The sequence below is a fragment of the Pholis gunnellus genome (genome assembly GCF_910591455.1).
Source record: "Pholis gunnellus genome assembly, chromosome: 16".
Classification (NCBI taxonomy): Eukaryota; Metazoa; Chordata; class Actinopteri; order Perciformes; family Pholidae; genus Pholis; species Pholis gunnellus.
The window spans coordinates 2,706,169-2,733,497 of NC_136543.1; the positions used below are offsets into that span (position 1 = coordinate 2,706,169).

Below are 27,329 nucleotides of genomic sequence, written 5' to 3' on the forward strand. Positions count from 1 at the left end.
TGGTGAGAAATGAGTGATGGCTCAAACCAAAGGCTGTGGTTTTGGTCTAGTATTAAACCAAGCAATGTTAGCAGGAGATGAAGGTTTCCAACGCGTGTTCGTGTTAAGATGCACTTAAGGTTTGGCAGCAAGGCAGTGGACAGGCAGTTATGAGGGAGACATTCAAGTGGAGCACAGACACACAACATGTGACCCACCGCAGGGACAAGAAGGTAGGAAAGGACATGAGACTGTTCAGACCAAGTCTAAAGCGAAGGTTTAAAAAATACGGGCTACACAGAGGCTGCTGTCACATCTGATGCGATCTTTCGATGCCAATGTAAATGAAGTCACAGGCCCGAAATATGAAGAGAAAATATTCTGGAAGTATTGTAGTTTGAATGCTTTGTGTTTATGCTGAATGTAACTCAGTACCAGCGGACTGAAAAACAAGTGAAACAACAACTGTAACAGTAGCTAGTGGAGCACAATACTTAAACCCAGATGGGTATCAGTGAAGAAGAAGAAGAAAAACAAAACAAAAACAAGAATGTGTTCACATTTTCACAGCACAGCAACATGCCCACAGCTACGTGGGGGAAACAGCTGACCAGATGATGTAAGACAGACATGTGAGGAGAGGAGTCGGGCTGTGTTACTGTGTAAGTGTTCGCAGACTCATGCAGGGGGGGGGGGGGGGGGGGGGTTCTGCCTGGTCACCAGACGGGTTGATTCTCTTCAGCCTGTACGAGAGGTCACCTGCAGAATGGAGGGACAGAGAGAGAGGTTTTTTTTTACATCAATAAATGCAGATAACTCATTTTAACTTACCTCTGCAGCTCTAATGAGTTGTTCAGCCTATTTACGGAGTGGCTCAGGCTCACTCACTTCTGTTCTTATCAACATTGTTTGGGCATTTCTCCCTTTATTAGACAGAGAGGACCGACAGGAGAGGAGAGAGCGAGAGAAGACGACATGCGGCAAAGTTTCGCCGTTAATATCAAATAGCTTAAGTAGTGAAATCACCAGCATGGTAAATAAATATAACACCTATCAGCATGTGAATAGGTCACTGCGCAGGTAGGCCTGCTTGGGATTTTGTTGTCGGCTACATTTAAAGTAGGCCTATGGCTTACAACTAGTGTTCTGTTATGTTCATCACATGAATAGTTTTCATAAATACACTTTGTCTGCATAGAGATTACATTCTCTGATTAGGTCTATTGGTTTCACTTGTCCATTCTTTGCCCATTTCCACTATTGATTTTGACTCAACCAATCACACTTTGGTTGAGTACAAGGAATGCCTCGTACTTATCAACGGAGTCAACCTCACCTCCTCACGGAGGTCCCTTCCTTGCTCAGAGTTGCTTCCTAAATCCCTCATTGCTAGTAATGTTCAGGCGGAGTTAGGAGCGCTCAGAGTTTTCTCAGAATGTTTGTGAGTACGGCCCCAGGACTGTAAGTGTGTCAGCGTGTTTGTGACTTCTTCTGCCTCCACATTGGCAACAAAATCAAACCAATGACTGCAGCTCGTGGAGGATCCATTCTTGCATCCTCCACGATGCATTGGACGGGACACGCATCAGCAGACCAGGGGTCAGCGAGTCCAGAGAGTTAACGGTGCTGTGTGTGGATGTGTTACCTGGGAGATTTTGACTCCGGTCAGCTTCTCCACAGCCGCGGGGAGGCGGACCATGATGTCCAGCACCTCTCCCGTCAGTTTGGCGGCGCCCACCTCCCCGCCTCCGCTGGACACCATGGTAACCTTGTTGGCTTCACACAGAGGATTGCTGATCTCCTCCGCCATCTGGTGGAAGACAGATATTACCAAATGTTAGAACCGTCACAAACTCCTCAGAGTCAGGTGAAACATGAAGGACATAAATTAACCAAAATTAATTTAATTAACCCTGAGTTTTATACATGATTTTTAATAAATGTTAATTTACACAAGATCGTAATTATTTGGCTATATGGTTTAAGTTTCAAGTATTTTCTATCTTATTTTAATGATATTTTCTGAAATGTGAAATAAATATAGCAAACAACAGCAAGTCCTTTCTTTTTGTTTTCTTAACAACGCATCTCCTTAATATATTTGTGTTCATGTTTAACAGTCTTAAAGGTGCACTGACTAGGACAAATTATTAGCTGTAATTAGGACAATAAGTAACCCAGAGATGGACAAACAGCAGTGTTGTCTCTCACCAGAGGCAGTTTCTCCAGCAGCATGTCCACCATGGCTCCATCCTTGTACTGCTGGAAGGCCTCTGCCTTCTTCGCCATCTGCTCCGCCTCGGCGCGACCCTTGGCCTCCACTGCGAACGCCTCGGCCTCACCTTTGATCTGACGGAGACGAGAGGACCAATATTTCACAACATTCTCAACATGACTTCCAGTTTGAAGTATTTAGAAAACAGCTGTGACTCACCCTGATGGACTCGGCATCGGCCTCCGCCTCCATGATCAACTTAAGGCTGGACAGAGAGAGAAGGAAACAGATGATTCAGCAAATAGTGCACGATGCTACTATATCATGAACAGTATACAACATGAGACAGGGCTTATGGTTCATCTTTATTTTCACTCAATCATCAAAAGAAGTACAGAATTCTAATGACTTCACTCTGTCACTATGATACATTCACTTTGTTTTCTTGAAAACAAACTCTCATTGGCTGTAAAAAAGTTCCACCTTTTAATCAGTGTTGGAAAGTTACCAAGTACATTTACTTAAGTTCTGTACTTAAGTACAATTTGATGGTACTTGTAATTTATTTTAGTATTTCCATTTTCTGCTACTGTATACTTCTACTCCACTACACTTCATAGGCAAATATTGTTTTACTCCTATGCATTTATTTGATAACCAGTTAACAGATAACAGATTCTGATAATAATACAACATATATTAAAAAACAACTTAAAATGTATTTTACTTATTTGAATTGTCTGTATGTATTGGCATATATATATATATATATATATAAAGCAAACAAAATTGCTATACTGAGGATGAAAGCAGTTAGAAAAAAGACAACATCACAAAGGAATGTACAATGGACTCAAGTGACCAAGAACCAGATGAACCTGGAGGTCTTGAGAGGAGAAGTATCCGGGCATCTTTGAGCTGGATGGAAAATGACCAAATTGCCGACTCAACACATGTTGGAAGAGCACACGTGAGGTGACAACTCACCGCTGAGCCTCGGCCAGTTTCTCCAGGCGGTACCTCTCAGCCTCCGCCGGTTTCTTCACCTTGGCCTCCAGCTCCTTCTCCCTGCGGGTGATCTCCTGCTCCTGCAGCATGGTCAGCTGCGTCCGCTCCACCACCTGGACCTGCATCCTCTCCTCCTCGATGCGTTGCTTCGTCTTCGCCACCTGAGAGAATGCAAGGGTGAACATTCTGTCGTTCATCGTCAGAAAGTGTTCGATCCAGTCAGTAAAAGTGTTACGCACTGCAATCACACATCACCCAGTTCTTATTCGCTCTTGTGTACCTGCAGCTGGTAGGCCATCTCTGACTCCGCCTTCTTAGTGTTGACCTCGATGTCATAGGCGGCCTTCTTCAGCTCATAGTCCCTTTGGGCCTTCGCCATGTCGATCTCATTCTTGTACTGAGCTGAAACCTTCTCCTGCATCGCATGGGCCTCCTACAGAGAAAGAGAGAGAGAAAGAAAAAAAGAAAAAAAGAGAGAGAGGGGGGGGGGGGGGTCAATGGGAAGAACTCTTGAAAATAGGATAAATGAAGATGCCAAAAATATGGACAAGAGTTTAGACAAACATCAGACTGGAGACTCAGTAAACCAGACCAAGGAAAATAACTGACAACTCTAAAAACAGACTTCTAACAAGATCGGCGCCACAATATGCAACCAGGGGCTGAACGGCTAACAGGTGGCTGCAGCTAGCTTAAAAAAACGTTACATCTCAGCATGTCTGAGGATTATTGTGACATGGACAGAGAAGTTTCATCAGCACAGATGCAAGGATGCTCAGCTGATAAGGTATCAGGTCATGAGAGGAAGCTGAAAGGGGGGGGCAGAGACTTTGAGACTTTGACACACACCAACTGAAGACTTTGGGTGCCATAAAAGTGGCAGCTTGAACATCAAAGAAGAGGCTGCTCATCCTCCATGAACAAGGAGTGGGTGAAGGGATCGACAATCAGCAATCAGACTGGGGAGGGGTGGCAGGCAAGCGGAGTGGACCCCTAGTGATGGTGATGCACACAATACAACAAAGAGGGTGAGTTAACTTTAGATTCTTAGATGACAAACTCGTACATTTAATACACACATTAGAAACTAGACAAACAACACTCACACCCACATCAGATGTATTCAAATGAAATTGAAGGATTCGGAAAGTTAAGACAAGTCACGTTAACTATTAAGGTATAGATGTTTGGAATGTCACATGCAGGCTGATTCACTTCACTGCACAGCACATATGTTATGTGAACTAGATGAAAGGTTAGAGGAAGTATGACTTAGAGAAGTGGAAAGGATATGTTATAATGGTTATAATGAGTTTATTGGATGAAAAGTACTGTTGCTGTCTCTGTTTCTCTGTCTCCCACACAATCTGAGTTGTAAGAGGGGGAGATTCAACAAGTGTTCTTTTACGAGGCCGAGGAATGCTGTGAACACTGACTTCAGATGCACAAAGGATCTTCGAATTGCAGAAGATCCTCAGACCTCCTCCGCATCATGGGACAGACACACCATTCTGTCCTGTGGTGTGGACGGGGCCTCATATTTCATGGAATATTATGTTTGTTTTACTGTCGATAGTGTAATTCAGTTTGCATTTGTTTTGGCTTCTGTTAAGAATATTAAATAATTTTGATTTTAACCTGAACCATTTGATTCTGGCCCTGCTTGCTGATGGAACAAAGAGAGCAAGGGGGGGGGGGGCTGCTTCTTCTCCTCTGTGCTCTTCTTCTCCTCTGTTTGAGAAACTTCAGCCTCAACAGACTGGAGACTCAGTAAACCAGACCAAGGAAAATAACTGACAACTCTAAAAACAGACTTCTAACAAGATCGGCGCCACAATATGCAACCAGGGGCTGAACGGCTAATAGGTGGCTGCAGCTAGCTTAAAAAAACGTTACATCTCAGCATGTCTGAGGATTATTGTAGCAACTTATGTCTCCCAGAGGTACAGTTGGTATCTAAAATGATGAAGTTGTCCATTAGCTATTTGTTACAGAAAGCTACTAGTTAGTTTAGGCACTTGCTGATGTAATGCTGCATAGCTTTCTGCTGTCAAAATGCTTTAGCTTAACTTACAGAAATACAGTTAGCATAAAAGTGACATTTCGACAAAATGCTTGCTGCATATGTAACGTTAGTTATAAAAACTAAGTTCTGGGTTCTTTAACCTGTTGGTAGTGCGTCCCACAGCTTGTAGGCATTTTTCAGATGTTTGCTGGCAGTCGAAAGTGACCAGGAGGCCCCTTTGCACCACACAAAGTCAATGGTTTCCCCTCCGGCGTGAGTGGATTGAATGTGCTCTGTAGGGACGATGTATTTTTGTAGGCCAGCATGGAGGGAAGTTAGCATCCCACTGGTTCCCCCGACAAAAAGCCAAGGGGATTTTTTTCGTTGGATTTTGGATTATTGCAGAAAATAAGCTCTGTGGCAAACACCATGGTCACAACTAGAGTTCTTATGATGACGTTTAGTCGTCTCATTTAGCAAAAAACTTTTTAAAGATACATACATTTAGGACAAGAACCGACTCCTTTAAAAACAGACTTCTAAAAAACCAAGATGGACTTATGTTGGAACGCATTCCAAATAAAAACCTTGTTTATTGCCTGATGTTTGTGAGGAAACGAGACGCGTTCACAGGCATATCGATATCCTGGAGGATGGAGATAGCGTGGTATGATGTCTCACCCTAATCACAGCATCTCTCTTGTTCTTGGCCTCTCCGATGCGAGCGTCTTTCTGAACCTGGGCTGTCCGAGCCTTCCCCAGCGAATGCAGATAATCCTGCGTACCACAAAGAGATGTCACATAGGGGTGCATTCTAGACAGAATTTAAATAACATGCGGAAAGATTCCTTATACGTGTCTGCTGACATGACGGCCTGTGATCAATCATCAATTTGCTCAAAAAGAATTCAGGGACCGCAGCGAACCCACTAAATAAAAAGTAGTTATAAAATGTCCCACTTCTGAAAATGGCTGATTGCAAGGTGTGCAGTTACCTGGTCGTCGTGAACATCTTTGAGCGTGTAGCTGACCACGCTGATGCCCATGTTGACCAGGTCCGAGGAAGCCACCTTAAAAACCTGCTCGGAGAACTTCTTTCGGTCCTTGTAGATCTCCTGTGGGAGGAAGTCTTGAGGTTAACGGTAGAACAATACACGTGAGACGTGTTCAGCCCCGTTAGCAGCACCTGTGCTTCTTCGCATGCTTCTCTGTGTGCCTTGACAGTCGGGAAGCGACGTAATGCCAACAAACATGAACCTTTTTTTACTCTTTTTGTCAAATGCTCACTGGATTCATATTTGGCAACGTGGTTTAATTCCTGACGAGGACTTTTAAACTCTCTTATACCAACCACCATCGTACCCTTACCTCAACGGTCAGGTGGGCGATGATGGCCCGCTGGTGTCCCTCCAGCGTCTCCAAGGCGATATGGGCGATCTCGGGCTCGGACTTCCCCATGAACATTTGGCAGGCGGCAGCCAGCATCTGTTTGTTCTGGCCCTGGATCTTCATCTGCAGGAAAACAAGCAGCCCGTTCATCACTAACACAGATTTAAACTAATCTGTGCTCATAATTTAAGAGAAATAAGCCTTTTGTGTACTTAGAAAAACTCTTAGACGTTTTATTTTCAACACATGAAAAACAGGAGCAAGTGTTGATATGTCTTGTTTGGTAAAGTGACACTAACAGATGTAGAGGAGCCATACAAACTTCCAGCTACAGCGTTATTACACAGTTTACCCAGAGAACACTGACCTGGGCTATGCCGGTGACGGAGATGGGCACACCGTGGCGGGTGTAGACTTTGTCGCTCTTCACATTCAGAGTCAGAGTGTTCAGGGAAATCCTGGAGAGAGGCATGGCGGGAGAAGAGGATTATTGATTGATTATTATAATGGTACATTAAAGCGTGATCATTTCAGCCGTGCGCTCGGACTCATGTATATTTCACGGGTGCAGGATCGAGGCCAGCTACAGCATTCGGACAAATAAAACATGAAGTCTGGTGCCAGATGATGAACTGAAATGGATGTGAGAGGAGCAGCATGTGATCCTGTCCTGGAATCCGTTTGTTAAGCCCAAATTATATTATTAGACACAATATATATATTAGTAATCCTTTTGATTTCATAAAGAAGAGGGGGATGGCCACTGTTTTTAATGCGTCCATCAGTCATTCTGGCACTATAATTGCACATCATAGTTATATGATTTATTATCTTTTCATCAAAATGTCCTGTAGCGTAAAGCTACTTTTTAATTACAATTTGGATTTGGATTTTATGCCGCCACAGTGCCTTTTACCATCTTATCAAGTTTGCCAATTTGGTAATAATATAGTCAGTTAAAAAGCAGCAACGTCAGGTGTTATAGACGGGCAGACAACAGCGGGCGGTGACGTTTGCAAACCTCTGTATCTGCTGGATGCACGGGATGACGAACACTCGGCCTCCAGGTATCATCAGCGGAGGGGAACGACAAAACCCTGAGAGACGAGACGGAGCAGAGCCTCCAGTCACACACGGTGGGCTTCTAGCTTTCGCTAAGTTTAGCTTTAAAATGGTGACATTTTAGAAAATATTATCACAGATGTTTGTTTTTTTGTAAATATTTGGATATTAGGGATATTTTGTCCACTTTTGGAATGACACCCTTCAAATGGATGGAAATTAATAATAATAATAATTATTATTATTTTTAAAAAGAAGAATGACATCCTCTTGATTATGGTGTCACTGAAGCTGCCATCATTTACCTGACACCACCATAGCCTCGTTGGGACCGCAGGTGTAGAACATGTTTGCTGATCCTCCTTCAGAATAAAACATGAAACCAGTCACTATTACAGTCACACTGTGAACACTGTAAAGGAATTGTTTGGACTTCTACTATATACACACACACACATTTATTTTATATTCTTATTTTAGAAATAATAATGCCTCCAAATATGAGTAGCAGTGTCTGTTGATGAAAGGGGGGGGGGGGGGGGGGGGGGGTGTGATGGGTACCAGACAGCAGACCTGATCAGCTCAAATCTAATTCACTCATGTTGCGCAGTAAAAATGTGCAAGAAGAGCCGCAAGAGTAACACAAACACTACACACTACAGCCGCTTATGAGGGAAGAATGACGCTGAAGAAAAGACCCTGTGCAAACAGCTAGCTGTCTATCCATTACCTCAATCAGACTGTCAACCACAGCTGTGTTTACAATGGAGAATGGATGAGAATGGATGTGGTTGGAGGCGCAGTGCAGCGACACACTTACCGGTTAGCCTATAAACGATGTGGGTTAGGTAGTAGGGTGAAAATGGCGGAATAAGTAGCGGTCTGTCTGTCTTGGTTAAATGTAATTTAATTTTTGGAGCCAGGTTACGTTTATATATGCCAGGTACTATTGGCTGATGGGGCCAACAGAGTACGTCACAGACTGACTGCAGCTCCGCGGCTTATACGCAGCACGCACATCATTCAAACTGTGTGCGTCCGCCATCTAGTGGCGTGGTGGCGAACTGCCATAAATAGACCTCAGTTTATGCTGAGAAGCAGCGTCCTCAATTCATTTGGCTCTCTACGCAGTGGTGTACTCTGACCTTTGACCTCAGGAAAAGTAGCAATATCTCAGTGTAGTAATACTCTCTTACAAGTAAAAGTAATGCATTCAAAAGTAGGCATGTATTTTGACAATTTTATACACATTATTATACAAACTATTATAAACTATACACACCATGAAATTGTACTGAAAGTACAAAAAGTAAAAGTACACATTTCCTAGGAATGTATATTATATTATTTGATTATAATCATTAGTATATTAATGTGAGCATCACGTTAATGTAAAAGTACTAAGTTACTTTCCACCACTGGCAAATGGGCTTGTAAAATACTTTGATCCATGAAGTAACCACAGCAACCATCGACCATGTAAACAAATATGGTGCAAACTCAAAATTAGATTTATGCCAAACTATACAGTACATAATTATAAGTGCACAAAAAACAGGATTGAATCTTCAATTCTCATAATTTGTGTCTCCCTCTTTTATGATTATCAATGTTCTCCTTAGCATTAAAAGTCAGATCTTGAAAATCCTACATGACTTCCAGCGAAGCATGAATTGAAAGTAATTTCCAGCAGACCAATTCCTGATAAATGTGTAAAAGTTGTTGAACATTAACCGTGGGTTAACTTGTATCTGTTTAGGTGAGGGGTCAACACAAGGAGATGTCATTCGTTACACTATGCTGATTAATAATTCCTGTATTATAGCAAGACAACTATTTTCATTCTATTCTAGGAAATTGCTGTGCAGCAGTTGCAGTACAAAGTACGAATAGTGCGAATATAAAAGTCTAATATAACAATAACAACCAGGTGCATATCCAAAACATTTCCAAAATATGGTCTACAATGCCAAAATATCATTACATGTGGTTTTTATTGCCTCGTTATAAAATGTAATAAATTAACTATGATCTACCCACTCTGTTCTATTCTGTTCTGTTCTGTTCTATTCTATTCTATTCTATTCGATTCGATTCTATCCTATTCTATTCTATTCTGTTCTGTTCTATTCTATCCTATTCTATTCTATTCTATTCTATTCTGTTCTGTTCTATTCTGTTCGATCCTATTCTGTTCTGTTCTATTCTGTTCTATTCTATTCTGTTGTATTCTGTTCTATTCTATTCTGTTCTGTTCTGTTCTATTCTGTTCTATTCTAGACTGCATTGATTCATTTGGGTTAGTGGGGCTCCAACGGGGCAGTGATGACAAACCCGGCACTCTTTCTTCTTTTCCGGTCCTTGCCATTAAGACAGGGAAACCCCTTTAGAATAAAAAGATCTACCCCTTCATCCAATCAGCGCCGGGGCTCCACAACCAGCAGCCAATCATGAACGTGAACATCGTGCTGGACGCATCCCAAGGCCGTAGCCCCGCCTGCAGGACTCAGAGCAGCTCACTCACTCTGCAGCTCGTCTGTGTGTCCGGGACAGTGTGTGTGCTCTGTCAGTAGGTCAGCGCCTCGTCACCTCTGCCAGCGCTTCACTTCCATCACAGACTACCAGCCATCATGAGGGAGATCGTGCACATCCAGGCCGGCCAGTGCGGGAACCAGATTGGTGCAAAGGTAAGAAGAAGTAGAGAGAAGTAATGAACTCAATTAACTAAACTTTTTGAAAGAGGCCCTTCTTTTTGTTTTCACTGTTTCAGGAAATAATTGATAACAAAAATTAAATCAACTGCTACATTTTTGTACGTTACAAAACATAAGAAATACATTTTTGTATATAACAGATAGAACCAGATAGGACCAGTAACTGTGCAGCCCTATTGTTTGCACTCTATCCTCCTGTTTCATACACTCAGTATAGTTAATGTGTCCATCTTTCTCTAATTCATCCTCAGTCTGACTTGTTTAAAAGTTCCATTCTTTTGTATCAGACACAGTAAATGGTTTACCACAACTTGAACAAGAGATATGTTTATGTATATACAGTATGTATATATGTGTATGTATTTGTATATATGTATATATGTATATATGTATGTATATATATATATGTATATATATGTATATGTATATATATGTGTGTTTATGTTTATGTATATATTTATTTGTGTATATGTATATATATATCACTAAAACTGTGAAATAATATTCCACTCATAATATAAATTGGATAGAGAATCTCACTTAATCCTACTGTGACAGTGAATGATTCTATTCTGTAAGTACCAGATTGACACAAAGCACCAGACAGAAACAATGAATCACTGTTGAAATATCTCAGCGGCGTGACGGCTCATAAAAGTACCACAGAGTACAGTAAGGTCTACCCTCATAGCCCAACAAGCACTCTGTATACTGTGAGTATAGTGTGTACACAATAGAAGGTGAAATAAAAACCACGATACATAAGACCGGCCCACAGGAACGGTTTAGTGATGCAGTATTTCTGGGATATAAACAAATCATATCTCGCACATGAACACAGTAACAAGTCACACATTTGGAACTGTTGGCAAAACAGAGACTGAAGTCACTGCTCCGTGATGAATGAAGCAGACGCGGTGGGCCAGCTGCTGTCTTGGACCGCCTGGTGAGCGCTTTGTCTCTGAGGAAAACAGCAAAGAAGAAAACGAGAGGGTGAAAAGAAAAGGAGAAATCTGCTGAGGCAGAGCAGAGGAACGCGGGGGGGGGGGGGGGGGGGGTGGGGGGGGCACAGATGAGGTCATTTAAAAAGCTGCTTCTCCAGTCAGTGAGTGTAGCACATGTATGCAACACCAGAGAGCCTGAGAACTTTGTTTACACATAGAACGATTATCTGGAAAAGAAGTTCTATTTTATCGGTGATTTTGCTGCTGCGCTCTAATTAAACGTGCTGTGGTTGTTCCTACACACCTCCCAGAGATCCACCGCCAGCCAAACAGAGCAACCGGTCAATCAAAATAATATATAAAATGTATTTGCTTGTTTCAGCTTCTCAAATGTCTTATTTTTTTTGTCTTATGGTGATCAATTAAATGTCTTTGAAATGTTTGTTGTGGACTGCTGGTTGGTTTTTGATATTTGACGGATTAATCAAGATATTAACTCTTGATCATTATGTAAATGATGGTTGCTTGCAGCCTTACGATCAGACAGAGTGTTGGCCGGATGTACAGTAGACCTGTGGTGTAAAACCAGTCAGCAATCAAGTCCCAACAGAGCCATTTGCTGTCTATCAAGGTGTCCACTATTCAAACATCACAAACAGGCCTTTAAAACCTCTGAACTAACACACAGGTGTTTCCTCACTGATTACGCCTCTGCTCAGGTTGAAGCTAACAGAAAGATGTCACTCAAGTAGTCTACACAGGCCCACAGCTTTCAATACGCCTGATAAACTGAAAACACCTGAGAGCCTTTAGCTGTAAGTCTGGTCATTTCACAGATTGATAGCGTCTGTATGTGGCCCATCCAGCAGATTTGCCCCGTGGGGGTTGTTGGCGGGGCAACGAGAGGCTCAAAACTCCCCGATCAGTGAAGACGAGTGCATTTACAGAGGATTTAGTGAAGCTGAGGTCATCCTCATTTCCCAACAGATTAACTCTGCCTGAATTCACTCACTTACCCCAATGGAGTTCCAACAGAAATCTGCTGGTTAACGAGATACACGAACAGTTCAGATTGTCACCGATCGGTTTCACCACTTGTTTGGTGTGTTGACTCAAGTTTGCGTTATTGTCGTCACAATGTATTTTAAGACAGATTGTGTAAATGTAAATCATTAGGAAACTAAATTATATTATTGTTCAGTGGTCTTATTGCTTTTAGCCCCAATAAAATGCTTGAGCTCACACACACACACACACACACACACACACACACACACACACACACACACACACACACACACACACACACACACACACAGTCCTGCACAGATTAGGGTCAGCTGACTGAGCTGGTGTGACAGACAGTCTGTGTGTGTATCTTAACTGAGTTTGGCTTTAATGTCTCCGCATGTAGTAACGAGGTCGACTGTCTGACCCTCAGACTGCAAGTGGAACAAGGAGTTTGAGTACTTATATAAGCTATGCAGTCATAGTTATATATATATATATATATATATATATATATATATGTGTATAGTATGTTGTTCGTTGTTCCTTTGGTTGTCTTGTTCTGGTCTCAAACCTTTAAAATTCTCGTTGTTTTTCTCCATGAGGATCAGGGCTGTGCCGGTTCTCTATTCTCCGTATACTGTAGATATTATATGGTTCATTTGTGAATCTAGCGAACGACTGACATCGAACACAGAGATGTTCCTGAGCAGTTTTCGGCTGCTCTGTGATCTGGATCAAACAGTCCCTTCTCATTTCAAACAGCCTTTGGGTCAGAGAGAATACATTGGATCTGCAACAGGTCGCTGCATGCTTGTACATTTGAACGTGTGTACAGCTCGATACAATGAGTGTGAATCCATGAAACGCAGCTTTTAATCAGCATGACGATTGGAGAATACTGACGGTTATACCGTATACACCAAAGAAATTTTCTTTAACCGGATTCAAAGAAAGAAACCGTTTTAAAGAACATGTTGCTGTTTGTCGGTGATCTTGAGACTGCAACAGGTGATCAGATGACAGGAGGAGTAATTGTAAACCACTCTCTTCTTTCCCCTGACTACATTGACTTATGGCCTTAATCAATACACAAAGACACCTCTTTTCTAAGACATGTTTCCAGAACTGTGACTGAATAACTCCAGTGAGTACACAGCATTTCATCATAATTAAAGCTGCACATGGACGCTGCAGGTTTCAAGCCAAGTGACGGATTGATTGTTGAAGGTGGCTAAAAGATCAGGTTTCAGTAGAAGATCAGATGTAGGTGATGCAAAAATGAACTGAAATTGAATTCAACACACAGTTACACACATCTGTCAATAGCAGCACTTCATTACAGTACAGTGCGTCTTTGCTGATGCTGCGTCGGCCGTGTGTTTGTGTTCAGTTCTGGGAGGTGATCAGCGACGAGCACGGCATCGACCCAACGGGAACCTACCGCGGAGACAGCGACCTGCAGCTGGACAGGATCAGTGTGTACTACACCGAGGCCACTGGTAGGTGACACACACCGAGGTCTGTGTTTGATCACATGAGGGGAGAAAAATACAACCGCACTGATGTTATGCTAATTGAAAGAAGAAAAGAAAAAGACATTCACAGACCTGATGTGAACATGATGAGATTCATTACGAGGGCCATACGGCCTGGAGATACTCACACTAATTACTTCTGGGAAAACTACATTTCATGCTGCTTTACATTTAGTAGAATGCATTCTGCTATTAATAAAACAGTGGAACATTATACATGTGCCAAATGCTCAATGTTTGTATATAACAAGACCAAACACCACAGATTTACTCAGCAGCTAAACCACTGAAAATGAGTTCAATGAGCGTCAAGAAAAGTTCATAGAAGTAGCTGCTGTATTAAATGATCAGAGAACATGCAATATTGTTGCTCATTTGACCTAATTAAGGTTATTCTTACTAGTGTGTGGACTTCCCTCAGTTTTATAGTGTTTAAACTCCACTCAGTGGCCACATGAGGTACTACATGCTTGTTTAAAAAAGGAGATGTACTTATGACTTCTGGTGACTAGTAGTTCTCGTGAATACCTATGTTGAATATACACTTATTGTAAGTCGCTTTGGATAAAAGCGTCTGCTAAATGACTGTAATGTAATGTACATCCTCACACCAGCTGTTAGACTGAACGGTGACGGTTTTAATTCTGCTAATTCAAAGCCCACGAGGTTCATTTTCTAAATACACTGTCATCACTTACAACATCAACTCAATGAGACATTTGCAGCATTCTTGCCTGCAAATAATTTGATAACGTGAAAAAATATTTGATGGACGTGACATGGACATGTGACTCAAGTCAAAACAGTGACTGGAGTCAGATCCTGTATGCACAATACCAGGTCGGTCTGTACCCTTCAACTTCTTTCTAGTTTGATTTTGTAGTTGTGAAACCTTCTTACAGCTTTACGAATACATGCCGCATTGAGCTGACACTTTGTTTCTGTGTGTGTGTGTGTGTGTGTGTGTGTGTGTTCAGGTGGGAAGTATGTGCCCAGGGCCATCCTAGTTGACCTGGAACCAGGCACCATGGACTCAGTCCGCTCCGGACCTTTCGGACAGATCTTCAGACCTGACAACTTTGTCTTTGGTATGACCACACGGAGTTGGAGTCTTTAATGTGGCCCTCTTTTCCACTGGAGGTCAGAGGTCAGGGGTCAGGGTGGGATACAAAGCAGCAGACGTGGAGCTCGTGAAGTTTAACATCTCGCTGAAGGACACTTGGAAGCTTGCAGCCACAAGGGGGTTTGGGTTTCGTTTGGTTGTTGAGAAAAGATGCCAGCGTCTGGTTTTTGTTCCTCAGGTCAGAGTGGAGCAGGAAACAACTGGGCCAAAGGTCACTACACGGAGGGGGCCGAGCTGGTGGACTCGGTCCTGGATGTGGTGAGAAAAGAGGCTGAGAGCTGTGAGTGTCTGCAGGGCTTCCAGCTCACACACTCTCTGGGAGGAGGAACCGGCTCCGGCATGGGCACCCTGCTCATCAGCAAGATCAGGGAGGAGTACCCAGACCGCATCATGAATACCTTCAGCGTGGTGCCCTCTCCTAAGGTAACTCACGCAATATTTATCCATCGTATTACCAGCAAACACTAGATCTCGTTACTTACTTTTTCAGGTAATTTGTCGTTCAAATGAAATATTAATACCGTCCTTTATTGCTACTCTGATGGTGACATAATATGTAGTCGTAGTTTTCTGTGACTTTTTTGTGTTCTCTGAATAAAGAGTCAATAGTTGAATGCAGTGGAATATGATTCATGATTTATCCTGTGAGTGCCATCTATATTGATTTTAATATCAAGACGCTCCAGGTGAATCGGGTGAAACATTTTAACGATAGATATCACCATGAAACTTCCTCAGTTGATTACTTATAATAAGAACATTATTTTATATATTACAAGTTTTCTGAAATGTTATGTTTAAATATGCAAATTAGGCGTTCTCTTTTCGAATATGTGCTAATGTGCTAATTTCTGAAACATTGGGTACAGCCAGGTTCAAAATTGTTCCATTTTGTTGACATATTAGAGTCAAAGTTTTATTGAGAAAATGTTTGCGTGTCATGCCATATATATTAAATACAAAATACTTAATAAAATATGCAAATGAGGCACTCCACTAGTCTGAAAGAATGAGATTGCAGCACTGTCCTTCATCAGTGAGCTGATCTATTGAACGGTGAATGGCAGTATGGTGTCCTACATGTGTCTATACCCGCCATGACTGTTGATGCTCCTCGTGTCTTTGTCCTCAGGTATCGGACACGGTGGTGGAGCCGTACAACGCCACGCTGTCAGTCCACCAGCTGGTAGAAAACACAGACGAGACCTACTGCATTGACAACGAGGCCCTCTATGACATCTGCTTCCGCACGCTCAAACTCACGACGCCCACCTACGGCGACCTCAACCACCTGGTCTCGGCCACCATGAGCGGCGTGACCACCTGCCTGCGTTTCCCCGGCCAGCTCAATGCCGACCTGAGGAAGCTGGCTGTCAACATGGTGCCCTTCCCCCGCCTCCACTTCTTCATGCCGGGCTTCGCCCCTCTGACCAGCAGGGGGAGCCAGCAGTACCGCGCCCTGACGGTGCCCGAGCTCACCCAGCAGGTGTTCGACGCCAAAAACATGATGGCCGCCTGCGACCCTCGCCACGGACGCTACCTGACGGTGGCCGCCGTGTTCCGTGGCCGCATGTCCATGAAGGAGGTGGACGAGCAGATGCTGAACGTGCAGAACAAGAACAGCAGCTACTTCGTGGAGTGGATCCCCAACAACGTGAAGACGGCCGTCTGCGACATCCCGCCGCGCGGCCTCAAGATGGCCGTCACCTTCATCGGCAACAGCACGGCCATCCAGGAGCTGTTCAAGCGCATCTCCGAGCAGTTCACCGCCATGTTCCGCCGCAAGGCCTTCCTCCACTGGTACACCGGCGAGGGCATGGACGAGATGGAGTTCACCGAGGCAGAGAGCAACATGAACGACCTGGTGTCCGAGTACCAGCAGTACCAGGACGCCACGGCCGAGGAGGAGGGAGAGTTCGAGGAGGACGTGGAAGAGGATGCATAGAATAGCAACAAAAGCAAACAAAAATGATGTCACATGAGCTAAAGAAAGAGATGAAGCTAATGACCCGAAAAATCCAGAAAAAATAACAAAATATTGCGATAGGAAGTGAAGAAATTTTGCAGATATAAAAAGTGAATGTAGGCAGATAAGTGAAAGAGAAGCAGGATGCTCACACTTCCATCATAGGACCATTTTTACTGTTTTCTGGAAGACGGAAACTAAAACTACTACGAGGAAACATCCAACAAAGCGGCTTTATAAAGTGAAGTTAATTCCACCTTGAACAAATGTGTAATATTACTGATTTAAAATGCAATATTACACTTAAATTCATTCACACATTTTGACGAATATAATTGACGTGACATTACCTCTTGCAGCATTCTGCAGTCATTGGAAGAAAAATAAATCTATGAGCTTCTTCTCTGATTGGCAGTGCAGTGTCAGCAGTTTTTGTTCCAGTGTGAAAGCATTTAGTCACGCGTGAAGTAAAAGAATGTCAAGTGTTAGAATCCCTGTAACTGTGGCTTAAACCAGGCCTGTAACCCTGAAAGTGAGCTTCAGAAATATGAAATCACGCCATTATCAGTGTTTATTGCTTCTCTGAGTGTTCGTTACTTTTGTCACGACTCATGAGCTTTGAAGATCCACTCTGAGATCATTGTGAACGTTGGTAGTAGATACGAAAAGGACTCTAACGTCGATCAGAAATGGCTAATAGAGTCATTTCATTCCAGAGATCAGTCTATATCCACATCTAAGATAAAGCCCTCTCTCCATTCCTGTTAAACAGAGAGCGTTCTCTCACAATGTAGTAACATTACCTTTAATGGAGAAGAACTTCATGTAATACACTTTATTTTATTCAGAAAGCACAAAAATAAGTGTCGTAAGAAAGACAAATGTTTTAATATGTTCTTGTTGTTGTTGTTGCAGAGCCTGCAGCCAATTCAACATATAACATAACGGTAATTTCAACTTCTGCAAAGTTGCCAAACAGAACAAAGGTCGGTTTTGTTGAACTCCCGACAAACAAATTGACTTCACTGAGATACATGTTGACAGTTTGAATGCAGCAGCAGGATTATTCTCAGACGCCAGCCAACGTCACGAGGAGGATCACGCTCTGCACACGTTCTGCCAGCTCATGGAAAGCTTATTTCACTTTCACTGATCTGTTTTCTATTTCCTGATATGTTGGACTCAAAAAGGCCTGAGCTTTGCTACTGTTGGATTGGAACCATGAATCAGCCAAGTATTCTTACTAAAAGAAAAAGATGTCAAATGTAAAACCTCGGCTTTAAGAAGGATAACCTGACTCCCTTCAAAGTGATATTTTAATGTATTCTATTTAGTATAAGTCTAAGGTATTAGTATACATCTCTTCACATTTCATCTCTCTATATCTATTTGACATCACACTGAGTCATTTTGATTTCAAAAATACAATTTTCTTTTTTTTTTAAAAGGGGAAAAAAACAATTTACTCTTTTATGTTTGATGCTATGAAGTCCTGTGAAGAAGTGCACGATTTAACATTGTGATACATGTTTACGGTGAGCCACTATAGTATGCATTCAAGTCAAACAGAAGCCATTTGTGTTCACATGTGTTTGTGCTTCATTGTGGGTTAATACCTTTATGAAATCCTGTGGAACAGTTTGACTTTCCCAGTGACTGTGAAACACTAGAAATAAAAAGGCATTTTTAAGATAAAACCTTGTGGTGTTATTGATAAACACTTGATAAAAACGTTTAGTGTGTAAGGTTTCTTTTCAGTATGAGCTTCCAGGAATTCATCACACTTCTTAATATAGCAACACATGAAGTGAGAAGTGCAGTGTGAAGACAAGCATCAACATCTTTCCCATCTCACAAACATGGTCAGTGATGACGGATTAGTTCCCTGTAGGACTGTAACTAAGCCTTAAGAAGCCATTATCATGACCAGAGTTATGATAAACTGGAGTTCTGCTTTAACCAGCAGAACCTCAGTCTGACTTTCATATCTAAGACCAAGAACCTAAGCGGCAAGAAAGATTTTTAAACCAATTCAATTCATCATTTGATTTAATATTGTATTCTTTATGTATTTATTTCTTTTAATTATTATTATAATTTGAAATGTGGGAGGAAACCAAAACGGTCGGAATAAACCCTCTCCTCATGGCAGGGGCGGAATTGAACCCTCAACATCAGGCATCTGTGTGGCCCTGTGAGACCTGACCTGCTGCGTCATATCCAGGTTTAAACTCTGTGTTAGGAGCAGAACTGAGTAACACGGAGGATAAGCTCTGCAGGCGCCGGCAGACTTACTGCCACCGCAGTCTGCCTCAGGGCACCACACACCAGGTCAATCCTCATCTGTGCCCTCTCTGTTCTCCTCATCTTCCTCTGGTAGGACCATGTCCTCCAACGGGCAATCGGCATCCTCGATTAGCAGCTTCAATTAAGTTTTTAGGGTGCAGGGAAGCAGTTAAGTGTGCATCACAGTTTTTCCATCTGTGGACGATGAAGGCCTCAACCTTACTCGCACCATTTTCCAGCGAGATGCTCTCTCGTCCTGCTCCTTGGCCTCTCCTTCAGACTCAGCCATCTGTCTTCTTCTTGAGTTCCTCCTTAACCAGCCTCACAATCTCAGATGCTGCATTGTGTGCATCCTGGGCAGAACCAGGGAGCATTGAAATGTCATCACTATGTTTAAATGACACTGATAACACGCAACCTCTTTCTCTAGGATCATCTTGACAGCTGTGGTGGTTTCAGTGACGAAGCTTCCCCCAGAGGACACTTTGTCTCTTTAGCCTCGAGCTCTGACACCTCCTTTGTGCTCCTGCAGCGAAATGATCCATTAGATCAGAAGAGCTATGCTGACGACCAGGGGCAACAAAACCTCGTCAAACATGTATTTAACATTTTTTTTTTTTTTGCATTATTTTAACGATACAATAAACTTGTTCACTTCTAAATAACAACTGAATAGGGAAATAGTAAATAAAGAATAAATAAAGGAAATAATACATTTTAAAATCAAAAATAAGGAAACATCATTTCAAATATATATTTTTCATGTTTTGACTACATACTCTTAAGGAGTTTTAAAATATTTTACTGTGAACCAAAAACTGAGTTTAGAGTTAATTGTTCACCAATGTGTAACTTTCTAAGGAGGCAGCGACGTTTGATGGAAAAGAGTTTCTGTTATTACAACCCAAAAACAGGACCACTAAAAATCTGAACAAGTAGCAAACAACTTTTTGATCAGATAAAGTGTCACTGTCTACCTGAGAATAGTCTCCCTCTGAGTGTGTTGTAATCTGAGTTTCTCTGTGCTTTGTTTACATAGCCGGGCTGGCTGTGAGTGCCTTTTAGTGCATGTTAGTGCATGTGAGCAAGATTCATTTCTATGATTGAGAGCAAATGTTCTATATATGTCAACAACGCGACAACCGAAGCAGCTTATAAGTCATGTGAGGTAAATGTTTACTACGTGAGAATTTATTCTGCAGACACGTTTCCATAATTCATTTAACGCTTCAACTCCTTTTCGATAAAGGCAAAAAACACCTCAAACAGGCATAAACATGTTCCTGGTAATTGAGGAGGTTTTTATCGAATTCTGACATTTCCATAACATTACCAAAAACGTTTATTGTATTACTAATCTACCCCTGTTTGGGGGAAGATTTTTTGATATATCACACTAGTTGAAATTATATTAAGTCTTAAAGTTAGGCTTAATTGTGGGCGTGGCCACTTTGAGTGACAGTTGGGTGACGTCTCAGGTCGCTAGCTGTCTGCACTGTTGCATCAGCCGGGCTTCACAAAGGCCATAAAAAGTATTTTTCTATTACAACAAATTTAAATAAATTTGACACCAGTGGATTTTGGAGTCTTTGTGCTTTCTCTCCTCACAGGTTTCCATGGATCGTGGTTATATCTGGACCCTGGTCCTTCCACCCACTGCTACTATCATTATTATTAGTAGTCCTAATGTTCCCATAATTATTCTGCTTACTACTCTCATTAAATTATTCATTTATGTCACATGCATTGAATGTGTTGTAACTCTATGATGTTGTTCATTCTGTACACATGACATCTCTCACACTTCTGTCCATCCTGATAGAGGATCCTCCTCTGTTGCTCTCTAAGGTTTCTTCCTGTTTTTATCCCAGTTAAAGATGTTTTTTGGGGAGTTTTTCATGTTCTGATGTGAGGGTCCCGGGACAGAGCATGTCACATGTGTACAGATTGTAAAGCCCTCTGAGGCGAATTTGTGATTTTAGGCTACAAAATAAGCTAAATTGAATTGATTTGAGTGGGTGAGACTAATTTGGAACGAGGTAGCTAATTAGTTTATTGCTGCTGATATTGCTGACATGCTCGCGAATGTAATGCTGTGTAATGATAAAAAAAAAACAGTATGCTACAAGTCACAGAGGCTTCCCCTCTTCAAACTACGGTCTGCTTCCAGAGACGTGAACGTGATGCTCGGAGAAGTCGTGCGCGTCTAATGGTCGCCTGACATTAAAACTGCAGAGCGGCTGCTTGTGGCATCGAGCCAGAGTTGAACGACTCTTACCGGAGGTTCCCGAGCGCCGCCGATCCACAAAACCCGACATTAACCGAAAGTCTTCAGCTGCTCCCGATCCGTACCCATTGAAGTGTGTTGTCGTCGGGCTGGGGGTGATGGGGTGTACGAGACTTACGACATAAAGAGGAAAAAACGAGAGGCGATCTCCAGGAACCACCACTCCTGAGCCCCTCCCAGTCCGGGGGATTTTTTTTGGATTCGAGGCTTGACAAAGGTAATTATCATCATCCAATTATACTTATATATTACAGAAATTGGTCTTGTGTTTCCCCCCTAAATATTTCGTCCAAACGGGGAGATAGTGGGTTAAATTCTGCAGTTTTCCCTTTGCTGTTTTGACAATTTGCTCGCGCTACGATACGGTTGATTTTGGGCGTGTAACCAACAGCAACACCAGAATAACACAATTAACGGAGAAAGATAACAGAGGGGTGAACTTTTTTTTTTACCCGGTAAAATCCACAGTATTCACACAGGAATCCCAGCATTGCTCCGAGACATTAGACAAGCTGTTTGTGCGCCTAATGGCCTCCTTCCTTCCCACAAGTCTGTGTTCATTCTGTAAATTCACACTCATGCAGCACCGTATATTTACATATACTAGATTTACACATCTGATACCGGTAATAATCGGTGTCACCAAGGGTGTTTTCCTGTCCTGTGTGCGGGGTGAACCCGTCTGAATTGAGGGGTATCTTCTGGTCCATCCCGTTGGAAACGATTACGCAATGCACTCTGCTATACGGCACACATTAGAGCCGCTGACTGAAGTGTTTGTCACGTAGAAGAGAAGCACGTAAATTAGCTCAAACGAGCAACGAGGGCAGCTCCTGATACCTGCAGACTTTTTTTTTTGCTTAATCTTTAAGTGCAAGATGTAGGCTCACTGATGGATGGCATGGCACGCGCCCAAACGTCCCCCAGCTGATGTCTGTGAAGGGGGGGAACAGCAGAGACAGAGGGAGAATGCATCCTCTATTTCTAGAGATACAAACTAATATTATTATGCTCAGACTCTGGCATCGGAGCGTCTGACTGTGGTGATAAATCCAACCCCCTTAACATCTCTCTCTCATTTCTGCATTCATTCACTCCCCCCCCCCCATCTCATCTCCTCCACCATCTTCCATCCTGCACCCTGTAACGGGACAGCCTCGATTCATGTCGGTCGTGACACACCCTTGGCTGCACCAACATGCTGCTCCTGGCTTTATGGACTTCATGCAGAGAAGGGGGGGGGGGGGGGGGGGGGATTCTTTTAAGGCGGCATTGATCTCAGTATATTCAGATTTAAAGGTATTAGTGTTGAATTAACTTAATGGGACTGTGTTCATCTTAAAAAATGGATATAATTAGAAATATGATACATTTTGAACTTGGAGTCTAAGGACCTGAAACTGTAAGGAACAAAAAGGCTAATGAGATTAGCCGTTAGCAGCGATATAGAGAGAGCCCAATGAAGAGACCATCAGCTGTGGGTTTTTAATATTAGGGCAATAACAGCCCAGTATACAAGCAAACCAGCATATCAATCACACTTACCCTAATAGGAATCTGTTTGAAGGATAATTAAGGAGAAGAAAAAAAGGAGACAACAAAGGGAAGATAAGGCAGCACAGTGAGCAGTGTTTCAGAGGACGTTAAGAAAAGAAGAGACAGGGGAGCAGAGACAGAGAGAAGCAGAAAGATGAGAGAGACAACACTGTAACAAGAAATGGATGGAGGCATGATGCCGCCCTCCTGCTTTGTGTGAGAGAGGAGAGATGAAGGGGGGAAAAGGCTCTTAAGTCCATCAGTCTGGATGGATGTCGGGCTGATGAGATCAGCCGGAAAGATGTAACCTCCGCACCTCTCACCACTGCTCGATGTGTCACACGCCCGTTTAGTGAGCGCTGCGCCGCCTACGGTTCGGTTTATCTAAGTGGTCATAACAGGAGACAGGAGCGCAGTGACCCCGTCAGACCTTTACAAATGGCCGAAGGTTACATCATCATCTCGGACTTCTTAGCTGATGCTTTCATCCAGGACACCCAGTGGTGGAACAGTACAAATTCAGAATGGTTACCTTTAATTACAACTCCCCTCGTCTGTGCATTGTTTCTAAATGTATTAAAACTCATCCCTTAAGTTTTGATACAATTCAAACCAGAGCGGTCATGTCTTAATTTGTGTTGTGTTCATGGTGACCCCCATTAGGACAGCAGAACTTTTCTTAAGGGGGGAAAATGTGTCAAAGAAAGGCCTCTATTTGGCTTTCAGTTGTTTTGGCCCCTGGGTACAGACATGCAAAAGGCCCCATCACTACCTCTCCTGCATCTGATCAAGACTTACAGACTTTATAATAGTTTAGCTTCTTTTTGTCGTGTCTTGTGTGTCTTTGTAGTGCGCATCTCTCTGTGGTTTAGGGTCTCTTTGTGGTCATTTAGTGTCTCTTTGCAGCTAATTTGTATCTTTTTGTAGTTAATTTGTGTCTGTTTGTAGCATCCTTGTGTCTTTTTGTCAGAGCTTTGTGTCTCTGTGATTGTTTTGCATCTCTTTGCAGTTGTTTAGGACTCTTTATAGTCTTTTTGTGTCTCTTTGTTGTGGTTTTATGTTTCTTTGCGTAACTTCCTGGCTGGTTCGCGTCTCATTGACAGTTTGTAGGTAAAGGCCAGGGAGTCCCTGACACTTTGGGCGTCTGGGCCTGTACCCTGTCTGTAAGCCATCCATGACTCACTTGACTGCACTTCACGGAATACATTTTTCTTGTGCCAGTTTTGAAATGTATGTGCCTGTGTGCGTCTGCTCAATAATATGCACTATGACCTTTATATAACCAGCAGCAACCTCTAATTTTCTCATCCGATGAATACAGTTCTCCCCACCAATCAATCGAACCGGTCCTTAGTATAAGCGCTCACACATGCAAAAAGCTAATGGCTCTGTAGAAGACAAGGCACTGATTAAAAAAGATGCCGTGATTACTGTGTTCTGCTCAGGGACTGAAAGCCTCTTGAGCAGTGTTCCCTGCCCACTTTAATGCTTGGGCGTCATTCGGAAGTGACTTTGTGTCTGTTGATGTGCACAGTGAGAGGAGATGGGCTTTCTCCCTGTTTGCACTCTAATCTCTCATCGGAAGAAGATGGCTTAAATGCAATGGCTTTTTAATTGTCCCCTCTTTCAGAGTCTAAAGATGCAGTGATTCACTCTGTTCCATCGTGCTGCAGTGAACACAAACAGGAAAAGTATAGCATACTTCACAATTTGCAGTAAAACTGAAACCTGCTTTACATTTGATAACCTCTTTACGGGGTGGAATCTGTAATACAGTATATATTAAGCTGGAGGTGATCTCATTTTAGTGAAAAGATATCAACAGGCCTTTGCAGTGGTGGAAGCAGCACTCAGATCTTTTACTGAAGAATAGCAGTAGTGTAGAGATACTGAGTAAAAGTCTTGCATTCAAAATCGTACCTAAAGGTCCAGTGTCTTTGGTGGCAGCTGAACTACGGAGGCCGAGGCAAAAATACGAATGTCTCTCTAGAAACAGTGTTTGGTTTGTTAATGTGTTCACCACTTTAATGTTGCAGCTGGTAAACTGCTGAACTCATTTTAATGACTTTAAATACTGATGGGGACCAATTCATTAAAGGTCTATCTTAACCTGGAATGATATATCATATTAGCTGATAATATTTTGTATTAGTAATCTGGAGCTGCAAAATAACTAAAGTTACCAAATCAGTTTTAGGAATAAAAAGTACATAATTTACCTTTGAGATGTAGTGGAGTGGAATTATTAAGTATCAGAAAAATTGAAATACTCCAAGTGAAGTCCCTCAAAGTTGCAGTCCTTGAGTAAATGTGCTTAGTAATGTTCCAGCCCATTTTGTATACATATAGAAGGTTCAGAAAGTCTACACATTGAAAGGGTATCATGCTCAGTCGCTCCTTTAACCCATGACAGGGTACCTCTCACTTGATTTATTCCCTCAGTAAACACTGATGAGTTTATGGTCTCAATCTCTAGTTTCAAGTCTTCTTCAATACAGCATGATGTTCATTTAGTAAATGATGGTCCATTTAGAGTCAAACAGACCATAAAGCAGGGTATGCTTTAGGGCGGGGCTACACAGTGATTGACAGGTTGTTACCTTGGTGTTTTCGTCTTAGAACTTTAACCTTTTCACAGTGTTTTCACTTCATGTATTCATTAATTGTTACTCGTTTGGTCGCCTAAATCAAGTAGACGTCTTTGTCCTGGCAGTCACCTCTAGGTTTGTTCAACATGTTTTCTTGGCAAGTTGTGGGTTTAGTGAGGGAAAAGTGTCGGCGGAAACACAAAGAGCAAAATTCATACTAAAAAGATCGTAACGTTTGAAGATAGAGTACATGTGAGTTTTATACTACTATGTACCATAATAACTAGTTTTGTGGCAGAGAAATGCAAATAGCATCTACTTAGAAAAGAGACAATTGAGAAAATGTACATAGGAATGTCATTCTTCAATGGCAAATAGCCATTTTCTTGGATGAACTATGAATCCAAAATTCATAGTTTGTACTTGTAATTTTACACTCTTTCAAAACTAGTTAAGCAGACTCGGCAAGGAGAAGAGTACTTAAAGGTGCTGATATCTATTGTTTCCACACGGCTGACAACACGGCGACGATTGAGCCAGCGTCTAGCAGCTAACGGTGCTAACAGCGCTAACAACATTTACCTGTGTTTTTATTCTCTGCTCAGGTAGACATCACTCCACTAGATCTTTACATAGCAAGTTGTTTGCTGCTATATTAATGCTCTGAATGTTGTATGGAGAACCTTTAAAGAGACCATTCACATCTTCTCTTTCCAGCTGTCACTTTCTGTCTTTCCCACTTACTCTCCATTTAATTATCCCTCCTATATAACTCCATTCTAGCGCTGCTCAGTCGTGAAAGGTCAGAGTCGCCTCATGCCAGCTGGCAGCTGTCCATCTCATTGTCCACATACTCGTAGTATGCATTTATGTCTCCTATACTCTCTCTAGTATAGCCTCCCTTACTTCCCGTACTTCTCTTTCCTTCCTACCTCTCTTTGATTCTTTTCTTCCTGCTTGAAGTCCCTCTCTGGTTTGTGGTTGTGTGTCGTGAGTGGAGAGCTGATTGACTCGTTGCACCGCAGGAGACGTGGAGAGCTACTCTTGAGCTCGCCACACAGCTCCACGTCTTTGGCTCTCTCAGCGTAAACTTGGCTCAATAGTAATTTTACATTACGGCAGCACTCTAGAGTGCTGGCAGTGCTGCCCCTTAGGTATTTGAAGAGCTAATTTGTGAAATGCTGTTTAGTGTGGCGGGGTGGTGCAGAGCGGGAGGGGGAGGGATCTTCTCTTCAACTTGAGAACACAGATTGAAATTGGCATGCTTGGTACTTTGCGGAGGTGTTTTTTTTTCCAATTTAATCACCCAAATTAGCAGCACAACTTTACCCGAAGTAAGTCAAATGATTACGGCAGATGATTCTTTTTAGAAAGTCGTGATTTGAATCTTTGGAGACGTAATCATGCTCCAAAGAGCTTATTTTTAAATTGTTTGTGTATTATGTGTGAGTTTTCTTTTTTTCCCAGAGACCGACCATTGAAGATGAAGGTAATCAGCGCTGCAGTGCTTAGCGCCCTGTTCTGCACCGGTAAGCACAAACATAGTCAGTCACTTGGGAGCAGGTTGGGATAAAGGAGCGGCTGGAACAGACTTCCTGCAAAGCAGAATCTGTTTCAACGGAATGATTAGCGTAGATTCTGTGAAAAACAACACCAAAGGAAGCTGTTGAAGTTACTTTGT

The 27,329-nt window shown here is 42.4% G+C and overlaps 2 protein-coding genes across 2 annotated transcripts; one reads left to right on the forward strand and one right to left on the reverse strand.

The window, feature by feature from the left end:
• Window positions 1–717: 717 nt before the first annotated feature.
• flot1a (flotillin 1a) lies at window positions 718–8,006 on the reverse strand (the record flags this gene model as incomplete). The annotated part of the gene is made up of 12 exons (XM_079175506.1): window positions 718–738; window positions 1,625–1,789; window positions 2,191–2,328; window positions 2,414–2,459; window positions 3,182–3,363; window positions 3,483–3,635; window positions 5,889–5,984; window positions 6,203–6,322; window positions 6,576–6,719; window positions 6,964–7,054; window positions 7,618–7,693; window positions 7,964–8,006. The coding sequence occupies 12 exons, from the start codon at window positions 8,004–8,006 to the stop codon at window positions 718–720; spliced, it is 1,275 nt and encodes a 424-aa protein (XP_079031632.1).
• A 2,208-nt stretch (window positions 8,007–10,214) lies between these two features.
• On the forward strand, window positions 10,215–18,627 carry LOC306708213 (tubulin beta chain-like). The gene is made up of 5 exons (XM_079175992.1): window positions 10,215–10,345; window positions 13,718–13,826; window positions 14,840–14,950; window positions 15,164–15,408; window positions 16,118–18,627. The coding sequence occupies exons 1-5, from the start codon at window positions 10,289–10,291 to the stop codon at window positions 16,928–16,930; spliced, it is 1,335 nt and encodes a 444-aa protein (XP_079032118.1). The 5' UTR covers window positions 10,215–10,288; the 3' UTR covers window positions 16,931–18,627.
• Window positions 18,628–27,329: the final 8,702 nt, after the last annotated feature.